The sequence below is a fragment of the Myxocyprinus asiaticus genome, chromosome 31 (genome assembly GCF_019703515.2).
Source record: "Myxocyprinus asiaticus isolate MX2 ecotype Aquarium Trade chromosome 31, UBuf_Myxa_2, whole genome shotgun sequence".
Lineage (NCBI taxonomy): Eukaryota > Metazoa > Chordata > Actinopteri > Cypriniformes > Catostomidae > Myxocyprinus > Myxocyprinus asiaticus.
In genome coordinates this window covers 41,975,394-41,992,724 of record NC_059374.1, presented here as the reverse complement: position 1 = coordinate 41,992,724, position 17,331 = coordinate 41,975,394, and the positions used below count along the sequence as shown (strand labels likewise).

Genomic DNA, 17,331 nt, shown 5'->3' with positions numbered 1-17,331 from the left:
CGGTATAAATTTAACCCCTTCATAACCAGAGGTTGGGAGGGAGGTTTTATTCTTATCGGAAGTGCTTGTGACTTTAGAGCGATTAATTTGGATAACAGACTATACAGGCGGTTGTATTAAAATTATAACAGGTAACCTGCCCGTAATAAAGGAGCTTGGGCTCACCCGCTGGGTGTTAGGATAGTAAGCTTTCTTGACAGAGAGGACTCATGAAGAGATAGAGATAAACCTTGTGAACGTGTTTTGCGATGACCATCCTGCTGCAAGGCATATGTCCTGCAGGGATACACCATTTGTCCATTCCCATGAGAAGGCCGTGCCTCAAGTTGAATGCACTTTCTCACCAATAGGGCAGTTCGCGCCCTGTGAAATATAGGCGTGGTTGGCCTCTGCGGAGGTGAATAGGTTGATTTCCACTTGGCCGAATACTTCCCAAATCTTCTGAACCGTCTGAGGGTGAAGTCTCCATTCCCCCGCCATCAGTCCCTGGTGTGACAGCATGTCCGCTCCACAGTTTAAGTGGCCCGGGACATATGTCGCTTTCAGGGAATGGAGATGGTGCTTGCTCCACACGAGGAGGCGTTGCGCCAGGCTAATCATTGGTAAAGACCTGGCGATTTATGTACGCCACTACTGACATGTTGTCCGACCGGATCAGAACGTGATGATTTGCTATGTCGGAATGAAAAGCCTTCACAGCTAAGAAGACAGCCAGCAGTTCCAGGCTGTTTATGTGCCACGCCCATTTCGCACCTGTCCAGGTGCCGAAAGCTGGGCATCCGTCACACAGCGCGCCCCAGCCTGTGTTGGACGCATCCGTGGTCACCACTTTTTGCTTGAAAACCTGACCCAGCATAATACCCTGCTGATAAAAGGTTGGAGCTGTCCATGGTGCTAGAGCAGCCAGAAAGCGGCGAGTCACAGTGACGCACATGCGCGCTTGGCGCAAGGTGTACCGTGGTACATAAAGTTTGAGCCAGCACTGGAGAGGTCTCATGTAAAAGACCTAACGGTATGACGGCGGATGCTGTCGTCATAAAACCCAGCATTCTCTGAAATGGACCTGGGTAGCTCAGTGAGTAAAGACGCTGACTAACACCCCTGGAGTGGCGAGGTCGAATCCAGGGCATGCTGAGTGACTCCAGCCAGGTCTCCTAAGCAACCAAATTGTCCCGGGTTGCTAGGGAGGTTAGAGTCACATGGGGTAACCTCCTCGTGGTCACTATAATGCGGTTCTTGCTCTCGGTGGGGCGCGTGGTGAGTTGTGCGTGGATGCTGCAGAGAATAGCGTGAAGCCTCCACACACACTGTCTCCACGATAACGTCGTTTTTTGCAGTATATGGTTTTTATAAACAAAGTAAAATATCACATGGTTCACATCATTCTAGCGCTGAATGCTGAGTCGTCGTCTAGCCTACAGCCTCCAGAGGACTGGTCTAAGAAGGACACAGCCAACTATATAGCAAGGAGACATCGATTCAACGTCTATTTTTAGTTGTAAAGGTCGGTATCAGTCGTCGTTCAATTCTCAATGTTGAATCAACATTCACTCTTTGGTCGGTTCATCAGAACGTTGTTCGGTCGAAAACAAAACATCTATTCAATGTTGAAATGTGTACCTGCCACCGATTTGGTCGAAACCATAATGTTTGTTCTATGTTGAAACTTGGTTAGAGAAATCGGAGTTTTGCGCATGTGCATTTTTGAATCTACAAGGGGCCAACCGTCAGTGTCGGACTCATTTCAGTTGTTGTAGATTGCCAACTTCAACATGATCAATTCGACTCTTCTTTAATTTATTGAAAATTCTTTAATTTATCTGACTTCTGCTCACGACTGTCCTATGACGTGCACGTGAGCCTGCAGTGGTGCCACACGTGCCAGACTGAGTCAATCATACACAAGATGAACAGATGTTAAAACTGTCATTACTTTCTCAAAGACTTTGTTTTTATTTCAGGGACAAACCTTGTGGCATTTTCTGCACTAATGTTCACCACAGAGGTCCAAATGAGCATGGCAAAGGTGGAAGTCTCAAGTTTCAGAGAGATGTTCAGTGCTTTACCCCTGTTTCATTTGCTTCATGCTTCAGAAGGTAACAGTTATTAGACAACTTTTCAGCTCATTTTTTAGGGTTTGCCTTTACAGTAAATCAACAGAGCCACATCACTGAATGGTAAAGGCTTTCTCATCACTGATCACAATTTTCCACCTTTGCAAGCTTTTGTATCTTACCAGAGGGGGGTTTGCAAATGCATGGATGAAGCATACATGGTGCAGATTAAAAAACAGATGTCAGTGGAAATAAATGTTGCCTGTACTGATGCACACGAATTACTCCAGAAAAGTGTACATATCAAATATTTTGTAAGCCTGCTGATCATTAACCCATAAAAGGGCAAGAACATAAAAATGCCTCATAAGTTAATTTATGAAAACAAATTAATTTATTGCTATTTTCTAGCACATTATGGCACACATTATATTTTGAAGTTTGCAGCATGCAGCCTATTTTTCATGAAAACGGCATGTCAAAGGAAGGAACATTTGCCGTGAGGCTAGTTGACTTCGCACAATGCTGCCATGTTACTTTAAATTAAGATTGTGAATTGATGCCAGAGTTTTAATACAAAGTTACATGACCTCAGTATTTGCAGGGAATCCATTTTCAATCATTTTCACAGAAATCTGGCCAACTTACTCACTGCTCCTCGCTTTAGTCTCTCAAATGCTGTCTCGCCCACAATACAAAAACCTTTGTAGTGTTTTAAAGGCATCATAAGAGTTGTTACAGTACTGGGAATACTCCTGTGACTAGATTTGATACTGAAGTGGGTAATATGGCAATATTTTAATTGCATTGTTTTTTTTATTGCAGGTCTTCTGTTTTCTGTGAGCCCCAGTTGAAGACAGAGAACTTACAGATGTTGGCCTTAACCGGTGTCAACCTGGACCACACAAGACTCTTTTCTGCTTTTATATGGATGGCTGTCGACTTGCAAGTAGATGTATGCAAATATAACTTAAACTTGAACTGCATGAGCAAAGAACTTGATCCAATTGCAGAGAATCTCTTAAAGGGACAGTTCACCCAAAAATGAAAATTCTCTCATCATTTTCTCACCCTCATGCCATCCCAGATGTGTTTGACATTCTTTCATCTGCTGAACACAAACACATTTTTTTAAGAAGAATATCTCGGCTCGGTAGGTCCATGCAGTGCAAGTGAATTGAAGTTCCAAGAAGCAGATAAAGGCGCATAACAGTAATCCATTTGAGTCTGGTGGTTTAATCAATGTCTTCTGAAGTGATCCAGATCTGGTTTTTGGTGAGCAGACCAAAATATAACTCCTTTTTCACTGTACATTTGCCAGTGCAGTCTCTATGCACGATAATGATTTCTATTTATTTATTTTTTAAAAAAAATGTTTTATATTTATTTATCACACATTATACGTTTGCACATATACAGTGAAATTCTTTTTTTCACATATCCCAGCTAAGCTGGGGTCAGAGTGCAGGGTCAGCCATGATACAGCGCCCCTGGAGCAGTTAGAGTCAAGGGCCTTGCTCAAGGGCCCGACAGTGGCATCTTGGCAGTGCTGGGGCTTGAACCCCCGACCTTCTGATCAGTAACCCAGAGCCTTAACCGCTGAGGTGGCTCTTCTAGCTCGATTAGGCCTCTTCTAGCTCGATTACACTTAATAGTGCTTGACACATGCACCGAACGCTAGATGGCGCCAGGAAGCATAATCGACCATGAAATCATGATCGCCAAGGAGGCTGCTGATGTCATGATTTATAATGAAAAAGGAATTATATTTCGGTCTGTTCTCACCCAAAACCGATTGGATCACTTCAGAAGCCACTCTTGGCTTATGGATACATTTTTTGCTGATGTTATGTGCTTTTTGGAGCTTCAAAGTTTGGTCACCATTCACTTGCATTTTAAGGACCTACTGAACTGAGATATTTTACTTCAAATGTGTTCTGCTGAAGACAGAAAATCATACACATCTGAGATGTCATGAGGGTGAGAAAATTATGAGAGAATTTTCATTTTTTGGGTAAAGTATCCAAGAAAACCTTAATTGTAAGTATTTTGTCACTAAGGCTTTGCTTAACGTAAAGGGATAGTTCACCCAAGAATGAAAATTCTCTCATTATTTACTCACCCTCATGATATCCCAGGTGTGTATGATTTTCTGTCTTCAGCAGAACACATTTGAAGTACAATATCTCAGCTCAGTAGGTCCTTAAAATGCAAGTGAATGGAGATTTCTCTTTTGAAGCTCCAAAAATCACAGCCAGTCAGCATAAACGTCATCCAAATGACTTCTAAAGTGTCACGATCGCTTTTGGTGTAAAAAAGGTCTACATTTAAGTACTTTTTGACAATAAACCATCATTCGGGCAGCAGCAGATTATACATTCATGAGAGTGCTCTCGTGTGACGAATTCACGTTGGCATGTTACGGGTGTAATCTCACATTTTTCTCTCGGTTTAGACATCCAGGATAAGCACACAAACACATCATTGTGAGTAAACAAACAGATACAAATACAGATCTAAACCAAAACCAACGAAGCTTCTGCACATTGTTCCTCCTCCTCAGCTGTAAACAGTGCTGCTCTTCTATGGAGTTATACATGCCACAATTCTGCATGCGCAAAATTATATTTTGAGCGCACAAAAATGTTCTGCGTGTGCAAGATGAAATATTTTGAGCTCAAATGTTTTTTCTTTTTGACACGCTTGAACTTAGTTTTGTAAAGCAATGTATCTTCTTGCAAAGATAAATTCATTTTGAGCAAACGAAAATAAATTTTGCGTTTAAATAAAGTTTATGTGATCGTGAATTTGCTCAGAATTCTTACATTTTGCTTTCTCCTACCCACTCTGCATGCAAAATACCTTTTTTGATGCCTCAAAATATCATCTTGTGCACGCAGACATTTTTTTGTGCGCTCAAAATATAATTATGTGCGTGCAGAATTGTGGCACAAGTATAACTCCATACTCTTCTGCGTGTGTCGCACGTGCGTCAGTTTCCACGTGAACATGCCAACGCGATTACGTCATGTGCGCATACTGCTGCTGACTGGAAGCGATGCTTTATAGTTAAAAAGTATTTAAATATTGATCTTTTTCGCACCAAAAGCGATCATATCTCTTTATAAGAGTTAGAGTCATATGGGTGACGTTTATGCTGACTGTATGTTCTTTCTGGAGCTTCAAAAGTCGCATCAACAATCACTTGCATTTTAAGGACCTACTGAGCTGAGATATTATTCTATTTTTTGTCAAATGTGCTCTGCAGAAGCAAGAAAGTCAAACACACCAGGGATGGTATGAGGGTGAGTAAATAATGAGAGAATTTTCATTTTTGGTTGAACTAACCCTTTATTATTGCTCACTCGCAATAAATTATCAATGGTTTTACTTGAGTAAAATTTTAGCAAACATGACTTTAATAACCATGGTAAATCTCATAGTAATGGTTTTTAAATGCCATGGTTAAACAATGGTTTCTGTAGTAAAACAAAGTTTAATTTTCAGTTAAATATTGTTTTTTCAGCAGTAACAATAGTTCAATTATGGTAGTAAAACCAGAGGAACCACACAATTCAAATTTTATCAACTTGTCATTGTCCTGTGTTATTATACAACAGTTTCACTACAAGTATCATGGTTAAAATATGGTTACTACTAAAACCATGGTAAGTTTTGCGGTTATGGCTTTACTACAAATACCATTGTTCAACTATGGGGAAATCTCTCTGTGCTCTTTCGGGGCTCCATATGTTCCAAACCTGTATGTTATTATTTTGTGAAACACAAAAGAAGATATTGCAATATTGAATTTCAGTCAACCACTCACTTTATAGAAAAGAAAGATGCAATGAAAGAAAATGGTGACGGAGAATGTCAGTCCCAAATGTTCTGCCTTATATCTACTTTTGTGTTCCAAAGAATAAAAATGTCTACGGTTTAGAACAACATGAGGGTGTGTATATAATGACGGCATTAATTTTATGGATGAGCTAACTCTTAAAATCTGTCAAATTGACACTACCTTTAAATTAGCCTGTAATTTGTTATTATACGTCCATTTGTGAATGCAACAGTGTAAAGGCATTTACTATAATTGGCTGTTATGTATTAAGATTTACACCGATCAGCCACAGAAATACTCAAACCCGCCCATCTGGCACCAACAGTCATCCATGCGGTTATCTAATCAGCCAATCGTGTGGCTGCAGTGCATAAAATAATGCAGATACGGGTCAGGAGCTTCAGTAAATGTTCACATCAACCATGAGAATGGGGAAAAAATGTGATCTCAGTGATTTGGACTGTGGCATGATTGTTGGTGCCAGATGGGCTGGTTTGAGTATTTCTGTAACTGCTGATCTCCTGGGATTTTCACACACAACAGTCTCTAGAATTTACTCCGAATGGTACCAAAAACAAAAAACATCCAGTGAGGGGCAGTTCCACGGATGGAAACGCCTTGTTGATGAGAGAGGTCAACAGAGAATGGCCAGACTGGTTTGAACTGACAAAGTCTACAGTAACTCAGATAACCGCTCTGTACAATTGTGGTGAGAAGAATATCATCTCTGAATGCTATTGTGAGATGCGGTTTGGTGCTGTTTTGACAGCACGAGAGGGACCTACACAATATTAGGCAAGTGGTTTTAATGTTGTGGCTGATCGGTGTATATACGGTAGAAAAATGTAACTCCAAAGAATTATATATTTGTAAATGTATATTTTGTATAAATAAAACAATGAGTAACTGGATGTGTTGTGTCTTTAATAAAGAGTATATATATATATATATATATATATATAGGCTGTTTTATTCATTTAAGTATTTGGGATTTTAAAAACAAAAGTAGAAAATATATTGATTGTATAACGTCGTTAAATCCAATATAAATTACATTTATCCAGAACTACTGGAACCGTTAAGGAACCGGAATTGTTAAATTCCTAACGATTCCCATCCCTACTCCTTAATATGTTTATAAATGGGCCAAATAATGTCTTATAATGTCAGATAAATTCTGTCATTATTTACTCACCCCCATGTCATTCCAAACCCATTTTCTTTATTTAACACAAAAGATGTTAGGCAGAATGACAGTCTAAATAACCATACACTTTTATTGCAGCTTTTTTTCCAATGAAAGTGAATGGTGAGGCAAACATACATCTTTTGAGTTCCACGGAAGAAAGAAATTCACATGGGTTTGGAACAACATGAGGGTGAGTGAATGATGACTATCCCTTTAAGACATTATTTGGCCCATATATAAAGATAATAACGAGGGCCATCTATGGAGTTATACTTGTGCCACAATTCTGTGCTCACAAAATTATATTTTGAGCACACAAAAAATGTTCAACGTGCGCAAAATGATATTTTGAGCATGCAAACAGGTATTTTGCACGCAGAGTGGGTAGGAGGAAAATTTAAGAATTCTGAGCAAATTCAAATAAATTTTCAATAATCAATAATCATTCAAATAAACTTTATTCAAGCGCAAAATCGATTTTCGTTTGATCAAAATGAATTTAACTTTGAAAGAAGATACATTGCTTTACAAAACTAAGTTCAAGCGTGTGCAAAATTACTTTTTGTGCGCTCAAAAGTTCATCTTGCGAGCACAAGACATTTTTGTATGCTTAAAATATCATCCTGCGCGAGCAGAACATTTTTGTGCGCTCAAAAGTTCATCTTGCCCGAACTGGACATTTTTTTGTGAGATCAAAATATCATCTTGTGCATGCAAAATAACTTTTTGTGCGCGCAAAATATCATCTTGCCCGTGCAGAACTTATTTTTATTTTCTTTGCACTCAAAATATCAGCTTGCGCGTGCAAAATAACTTTTTGTGCGCCTTAAATTTCATCTTGCACGCGCAGAACATTTTTGTACGCTCAAAATATAATTTTGCGCGTGCAGAATTGTGGCACATGTATAACTCCATAGCCATCCACACAACTTGGTTTTAAGAGCCTGAGAACAGTTTATGCGTGCGTGCGTTGTAAGCTCTCACCTTCAGCTGGTTCGAACAGCCGTACTGTATCAGTGGGGTAAATGTGGTCAGTTGTAGTTCGGCGTCGGACTGCAGAACGTTTCCCACCAGGTTCGGCATCTTGGTCACATTGTATCCCAGATCTTGACACATGGAGATGCGGATCGGGTCGCAGGTCATCTCCTCCTCGTCTCCGAACGCGTGCGCGAACCCAAACACCGCCGTAAGGAGCGTCAACAGCGCGAGCCCGAACCGACCCATGACGACACCGACAACCCGGTGCACAAAATCCCTCCGAATTACGGGAGCGCGGAATTCCACACGGGCTAACCTGAGACGCAACTGGCCAAAACTTTCTCAGCGTCTCGTGCCAGAACTGAGCGAGTCCGTAAGCGGGGGTGAATCCGTTAAACCCGTTAGTTCCGTTCCTGGAATAAACCTCACGAGCCTTCTTTTAGTCCTATCAAGCGGATAAAATCCTTATTTAGACGCGGAGGGATCGTCCGTGAATCCTGCAGCGCTCCGGTGTGTCTTTGGCGCAGTCGCGCGGGTTCTGCCCAGTTTAGGTCTAGACGGAGACGGGACAGCTGCCCCAGACCTGCGTCAGCCAATTAGAGCGTCAGATCGAGAATGTGGGCGGGGCTTAGTGGCCACAATAACAATACAAGACAAGAGTGACTGTACAACAAGAATGGTCATTAACCTCCTGTTGAATGTTTAATTTATTATATACAAAGTACTTCGAAATTCAAGTAAAATTTAATTAAGAGATAGAAACATTTTTTGCCTGTTGGACTTTATACCTTTTAATAACTCATATATATATATATATATATATATATATATATATAATATGTTATTTTACTCTCTACTTTTACACTAATGTTTTATTTGTTAATTTTACTTGGTACATTTATGTTACTATATTAAAGACTATTTATAAAACTGTATTTACTAGCTTTATTATGAAGTGACTTTATTGTAAAACACATTGATTTGAGAAATCAAGGGGGCGTTCGTTATCAAAATTTGGAAGCGCTTTAATAATAATTAACTTTCATTGATTCGGATTTCATATGTCAGCCTAATGCTTAACAGAACAGTTAATATACATTCCAATGTGTATTTGTAAGAAAATAGATGAAAGACTCATGTAGTTTCTAACTATTTTAATGTTTGGATTTCACCTTAAAAGCTGGCGTGGTGTTAAAAACAAAGAAACAAACTATTTTAATGTACAGTACATTTAGTTGGCATTTTATAATGCTTTCTAATGTTATTATAAAGTTCTACCAAAATTTTAGTTAGCGAACGGTGATATAGTTTCATAAAAAATCTCCAATGTTAGCCTGTATGTAACTGTAATCCTTCAGGTTGGAAGATAAAAATCACGTTAATTTCTTGTTTTGATGGATGCTAAGCATTTTCTTTGCATTAATAAATATAGTTATTTAAGCTGTTAAGCCATGTGTGCAGCAGGACTCCAAACTCTGGTTAAAGTGATCCGTGTGAAGAAACGTTTCTCTTTTGGACAGAGATTTGGGGGTCTGAACCCAGATTACAAGCGTTAGATTGATGGGTCTCCTCCCTCTGTTTCGCCTCAGTGGACACTAACTATCAGAATAATTCGCAGCCCGAATTCTCCCTCAGCTCCCTTCCCGACACCCGGCCTGCTCCCAACCCCCTCGGTGACCCGGGCGGGCGGAGGTCAGCAGTAATTAGCAGATTTTAAACGCTGAACTGGGAAAGAGGAGACAAGCAGACTGGTATCCGTGGAGCAGCTATTAAAATGCTAATGAGCCGATAGATTGTGTTGTAATGCTCTCTGGAAAACTATCCCAGCAACCCTCAGTCAGTTCATTTCATTTCTATTAGACTCATTTGTCTAGGAATGTTCTCTGTTATCCAGATCATTACTAGTGTACTGGAACTAATCTAGTCTAGTTAAATCAAATTACTTATGTTGAATGTCAATAATGAAGTTGCTTCAGGTACCAGAATTTACACTGGACATCAAGTAGCAACCCAACACAGGACTAAATTGTTTATCATGCAAAAATAAAGAAAAATGTCTGTAAAATCTTGATTTTAATATTATTAGTAAAAATGAAATTTAATAGCTCCATATGTATCCTCATTGTAAGCGAACCGGTATGTAGAGTGGGTCGTATTTTCTTTTACTTTGTGTAGATTTGTTCACGGTTTTTGAGGAGGATAACAACAAAAGATATGGGAAGCTATTTATCCTTGTTTAAAAGTTGATAAGCCTATTTATTTCGCTATCCTAACTATGCATGATTACATGTTTAATTGGATATTATTATTTGCATTTAGTTATCGTCCTCATGTTTACGACACTATTCACACATTATATAAGGAAAACTATGTCAGTACTAACTATAGTGAACATTTATAGAATTTATAATTAACATAATACACACATAACACCAGGACTGTAAAGTAACGAGTTACAAATACACTTGTTATTGTAATTGAGTAGCGTTTCTCAGGAAATTAAGTAGTTTAAAGGGGGTATACTTGAGGACATTTCCAATGATGTAACGTCAATTTACTGCACTATTTTCCCTCCAGCTGTGTTCACTAGTGGTGTTTCGTTCGTGAATGAATCGTTCTCGTACACTTTTTATACTCCATATTTCTCGTTCAATTTTTTCTTTTCAAAGACAATAAGCTAGTGCTCTGTAAAAAATTACAAATTGAGTAAACTCAAATTCAAGCAAATTTGTTGTACCAACTTAACATTTCAAGTTGGATTTTAACGTACTACAATAAGTACAGCAAACACAATTTAAGTTTAATAAACTAGTATTTTTTTGTTCTTGATGTATAAGATGTACATTTCGACATAAGATCTTGTGTCAACCCCACAAAGGTACCAAGTAGTTTGTCCAACTTAAAAAGTGGTGTAGCTTATGATTACCTAAAACATTTAGAAGTTAAAGGGACAGTTCACCCCAAAAAATTAAAACTCTTATCATTTACTCGCCCTCATGCCATCCCAGATGTGTACGACTTTCTGTCTTCTGCTGAACACAAATTAAGATTTTTAGAAGAATATTTCAGCTCTGTAGGTTCTTACAATGCAAGTGAATGGTGACCAGAACTTTGAAGCACCAAAAAGCACATAAAGGCAGCATAAAAGTAATCCATACGACTCCAGTGGTTAAATCCATTTCTTCAGAAGTGATATGATAGGTGTGGGTGAGAATCAGATCAATATTTAAGTCCTTTTTCACTATAAATTCTCCTCCCTGCTCAGTTAATCTCCACTTTTACTTTCACATTCTTCTTCTTGTGTTTTTGGTGATTCACATTCTTCATGCATGCACACCCTACTGGGCAGGAAGAAGAATTTCTAGCAAAAAATGACTTTAAAATGTATCTGTTTCTCACTCAAAATTATCATATCACTTCTGAATATATGGATTTAACCACTGGAGGCTCATGGATTACTTTTATGCTGCCTTTATATGCTTTTTGGAGTGGTTAAATCCATTTCTTCAGAAGTGATATGATAGGTGTGGGTGAGAATCAGATCAAGTCCTTTTTTATACTATAAATTCTCCTCCCTGCCCAGTAGGTGGCGATATGCATAAAGAATGTGAATCGGCAAAAACAAAAGGACAATGTGAAAGTGAAAGTGGAGATTTATAGTAAAATTGACTAAATATTAATCAGTTTCTCCTCCACACCTATCATATATTCAATGGACAGAGCAGTGCGAGCGCAAAGCAGGTGCGTTTTTACTCACAGACTGGTCTCGAGCTCTTAAAGCTCAAGCTCTTAAACTCACAGCTTTACAAGAATCAGTGAGAAGCATGGCACGAGATGCGGAAACCCTTTGAATTTTGTGGAAACCATTTGAATTTGGCACAGAATTCTACATCCCCACTATAGTATAGTTATAGTGTAGTTACTATAGTAACACTAACTGTACGTTACGCAGAAATAGATTCATAATACATATTATTTAGATGAAATAGAAATGCGTAAATCCTAATATATATATATATATATATATAGGCTTTAATTTTTTGTTTGAGTGTAAGAAAATAAACTCAGCAAAAAAAGAAACGTTGCTTTTTCAGGACACTGTATTTTAAAAATCCAAATAACTTTACAGATCTTTATTGTAAAGGGTTTAAACAAAGTTTTCCATGCTTGTTCAATGAACCATAAACAATTAATGAACATGCACCCGCGGAACAGTCGTTAAGACACTAACTGCTTACAATCAGTAGGCAATTAATGTCACAGTTATAAAAACTTAGGACACTAAAGAGACCTTTCTACTGACTCTGAAAAACACCAAAAGAAAGATGCCCAGGGTCCCTGCTCATCTGCGTTAACGTGCCTTAGGCATGCTGCATGGAGGCATGAGGACTGCAGATGTGGCCAGGGCAATAAATTGCAACGTCCATACTGTGACGCCTAAGACAGGAAGGACAGCTGATCGTCCTCGCCTACACAGGATCGGTACATTCGAATATCACACCTGCGGGACAGGTACAGGATGGCAACAACAACTGCCCGAGTTACACCAGGAACGCACAATCCCTCCATCAGTGCTCAGACTGTCCGCAATAGTCTGAGAGAGGCTGGACTGAGGGCTTGTAGGCCTGTTGTAAGGCAGGTCCTTACCAGACATCACTGGCAACAACGTCGCCTATGGGCACAAACCCACCTTCGCTGGACCAGACAGGACTGGAAAAAAGTGCTCTTCACTGACGAGTTGCGGTTTTGTCTCACCAGGGGTGATGGTCGGAATCGTCAAAGGAATGAGCGTTACACCGAGACCTGTACTCTGGAGCGGGATCGATTTGGAGGTGGAGGGTCCGTCATGGTCTGGGGCGGTGTGTCACAGCATCATCAGACTGAGCATGTTGTCATTGCAGGCAATCTCAATGCTGTGCGTTACAGGGAAGACATCCTCCTCCCTCATGTGGTACCCTTCCTGCAGGCTCATCCTGACATGACCCTCCAGCATGACAATGCCACCAGCCATACTGCTCGTTCTGCGCATGATTTCCTGCAAAACAGGAATGTCAGTGTTCTGCCATGGCCAGCGAAGAGCCCGGATCTCATTCCCATTGAGCACGTCTGGGACCTGTTGGATCGGAGGGTGAGGGGCTAGGGCCATTCCCCCCAGAAATGTCCGGGAACTTGCAAGTGCCTTGGTGGAGAGTGGAGTAACATCTCACAGCAAGAACTGGCAAATCTGGTGCAGTCCATGAGGAGGAGATGCACTGCAGTACTTAATGCAGCTGGTGGCCACACCAGATACTGACTGATACTTTTGTTCAGGGACACATTATTCCATTTCTGTTAGTCACATGTCTGTGAAACTTTTCAGTTAATGTCTTAGTTGTTGAATCTTTTTATGTTCATACAAATATTTACACATGTAAAGTTTGCTGAAAATAAAAGCAGCTGAAAGTGAGAGGACGTTTCTTTTTTACTGAGTTTATAACTGATTTTGTTTGCCTTCAGAAATTCCAAGAGATGACTCATTTGAATCAATAAGAACCTGATGAAAGGAGTTCCAACTCAGTCACACTGTTAGAATAATTCAGTCACATAAATTAGGTGTTTACTTTTTACTTTTTTATAGATGTTATTGATAACCTTTTGTGTAAATTTACATCTGCATCCAACTCAAAACCACTGCTGTAATGTAGAATGAGCATTTCAGTGGGACAAAATATGCAGTATTATTGGTCTTTTCACTTATTTTTGAAATATATAAACAATATCACTTTTATTATTAGTTTCTGTCTTAGCAAGGTAATGAAGTAGGGAGGTGTTCATCAAAAAAAGGTTGAGAACCACTACAGTATAGGCAACGTGCAGAGAACAAACCACACTTACAGACAGCAGACAGCACAAGATGAGAACATGTTCTTGCGTACAAGCACAGCTTGATGGAGCGCAAATCTGAACGCAGGGATCTCAAGACGTGCTTTTCTAAGATTCAAACTTTGTTTAACTTGACACAGCGACCAAAAAACAGTACGTTCATGACACGACGCAACCGAGACGCTCCAAAAGCGTCCGTCTGACGCAAGTGTACATTGACATGTCCTTAAACAAGCCCTCATGATATATCTCAGACTGAATGATGAATTAAACTGCTAAATGGATTGCTGTGAGCTGTAGACTAATGTTAAGCTTATGTTCAATAATATGGAAATAAACAATATTTTGCATTTTAAAGCCACTTTTTGTATTGTCTTATTTAATGCTTCACTTGTGTGGCAAAATAATGTAATGCATTTTAATTATCTGTATTATTATTTTTTATAATATATATATATATATATATATATATATATATATATATATATATATATATATATATATATATATTATAAAAAATAATTATTATTATTTAATAATATATATATATATATATATATACTATATATATATATAGTTATAAATGACAACTATTTATATTTATTTAATATAATATATATATGAAATATATGTATATTTGAGGGGCTATATATATAGCATATATATATATAGACATAATATATATATATATATATATTATAAAAAATAATAATTATTATTATTTATAATATATATATATATATATATAAATATATTATAAAAACTAATAAATATTATTATGTTTTATAATGCATACTATATATATATTTAAATATATAATATGTATATATCATATATGAAAATAATAATGATTTATTATGTAGGGGCATATATATATATGCATATATATATATATGCATATATATTTAATATATATATATATATATATATATATATATATATATATATATATATATATATTATAAAAAATAATTATTATTTAAAAAATAAAGTAAAAACTATAAATATATAGTTTAAATGCAACTATTTATATTTATTTAATTAATATATATTGAAATATTGTTATTTGAGGGGCTTTATAAGCAAATATTTATGTATGCGATTAATTGCGATTAATTCAATTAATCGGCATACCATGTAATTCATTTGATTACACATTTTAATCGATTGACAGCACTAATAATTAGTAAAACAAACAAATCGTAACAATATTATAAAACTAAAATTAAATATATGACCCTGTGACCTAACTGGCAAACATGTACTGTAATTAAGTTGAGCTGCGAAAAATATGCCCACCCATTTTTATGGAGGCCCACGTAAAAGTAATTTTTCAGCTACACCACTTTTTTTTTGATAGACAGAACGAACGAACATGCTCCTTGAAAGTGTCTGTGATTTGAGTCTTTGAGCCTAGTTTTTTAATTTTGCATGAGTCAGTTTCGTTAACAAGTAGAGAAAAGGGCTGGATGATTTCGGAAGTCTCTTTTTAGACGTACATTTTTAATAAAGGATAACAAACTTTTAACAAATCATTTCAATCTATGATTCAGTGATTCACTCAATTAGTCACTTCCATGCAGGTTCCATTCAGTTAGGATGCAGCCTTAGAAGGGATCTCCTTATGGACTGTATAGATAATAGTTAGCATCACTAGATTTTATAACAGAGCTAGAACATGTGTGTGTCTTCAATATGTGAGGGGTAGAGAATATACATGTACGTGTATGATAGACTATCATGTTGCATAAATGGTGTCAGTAGCTATATGTGTGACATTCATAAATCTGAGCTTGTTGGCGAGTTATTCTCCCTCCAACCCATAGATATCTTTAGACCCATACGCCTGGAGTGTGCATGTGTTTGTGTGCATTTGTGTGGTGTATGTGTGTTGTGGTTGCATTAGAGTGCCTGTCAGAAATATAATTGTTTTCTGGGATGGCTGCCGGGCTGCTTGGTGGTTCTTGTGAGCAACCAAACCACAACACTCTCTCTCTCTTTCTGTTCTCTCTCTCTCTTCTAGCTTCATTTACTGCCTGGAATATGAAATTCGTACAGATGCAGATTATAGTTATTTCATTAGTTGAATGCAGTATTAAACTGCTGTGTGCCAAGCCACAAGCTACTGATAATTTAAAGTACTTAATGTAGCTGAGTTACCCTTTTAATTAGCTACACTATGAGTTACTAACAAAAGCTATAAAGGGGCAATATTTGGGTATCACTTTACAATAATGTTCCATTCGTTAACATTATTTAATGCATTAAGTATCATGAGCAAATAATGAAAAATATGTATTTTTTTTTTACAGCATTTACTGCTCTATGTCTGCTTCACTCATCATAAGCAGGAAAACATCTTTATCTGCCCACTGGGGTTAATCCCAATCATATGTTTAAACAACACATCCTACTGAAAGCAATATTTGTTTTAAATCTATTAAAATGTAAGATATGATGGGTCACTGGCAAATGAGATTGTCCGAAAGGAAAAAAAATAAGAAATCTTTTAAAACTTCAGTTAGTAGAACTGTTAAATTTGTGTCCAATTTGGTTCCATTTATTTTTGAAAAACATTTGTAGCATTTGCAACCAAACATTTATTTAATGACTTTGTAAAGAATGCATGTAAAGTATTTTCAACCAGGCCATGCTTTGGCAGTGCTCGCATCTGCGTACGTGTACTTGCGTAAAGCATGTTTCTAGCCTAACACTGTGACTAACACTTCTATTCTGCCAAGCGCAAATTAAACTCGCTCACTGGGTCACTAAGTCTCAAAATATACACTGCCACTGTGTGTACACTTCTCAGTGTGCATCCATGTGCATAAACACTATTGTGTGTGTGTGTGTGTGTGTGTGTGTGTGTGTAACATACCCTCTGGGTAAGTTGTGTGTGTATGTTCATGTCAGTATGTTTTCTAGCAGGACAATGGAGACAGGAAATGGGAAGGGAGTTACTATACAGTTGTGTGTGTACATGTGTGTGTGGTCTCTGATGTTATCAGTAGGAAATCCATCACAATACATTTTTATGTTCAACAAGAATCCAATTAGTTGTTTATTTGCTGTACTGGTTCTTATGTTTGTTTATCAGGCTTAATATAGAGAACTGTAAACATTATATAATTACTGGACATTACACATGATGCCGTATGTGATCGCTCTATCGCCAGTCTCGGTGGCAGGTCATTTAAAGTCAATGTGAAACTTTTGTAATATGACACATTAGTGAAGCTGCATATTCAATGAGGAAAAAAAGTGTACGTTGTGATTGGTCGGAAGAAATGAATATGCTCCTCCCCCAGTTTCCTTTAGGAATTTAAATAAGTGAGCTTGTACTTATATAGTATATGGGTGATTCTCACAGAACCTGTCAAGAAAATGTCCGGGTCCTATTTTAC

General features: G+C 37.8%; 1 protein-coding gene across 1 annotated transcript in view; it reads right to left on the bottom strand.

Moving 5' to 3' along the window:
• LOC127422598 (frizzled-4-like) overlaps positions 1 to 8,586 on the bottom strand; it is a 16,241-nt gene extending 7,655 nt beyond the window's left edge. The window contains exon 1 of the mRNA XM_051666262.1: positions 8,072 to 8,586. Coding sequence (XP_051522222.1) covers positions 8,072 to 8,311 — 240 coding nt within the window. The 5' untranslated portion in view covers positions 8,312 to 8,586. The remainder of the gene's footprint in view (positions 1 to 8,071) is intronic.
• Between the last annotated feature and the right edge of the window lie 8,745 nt (positions 8,587 to 17,331).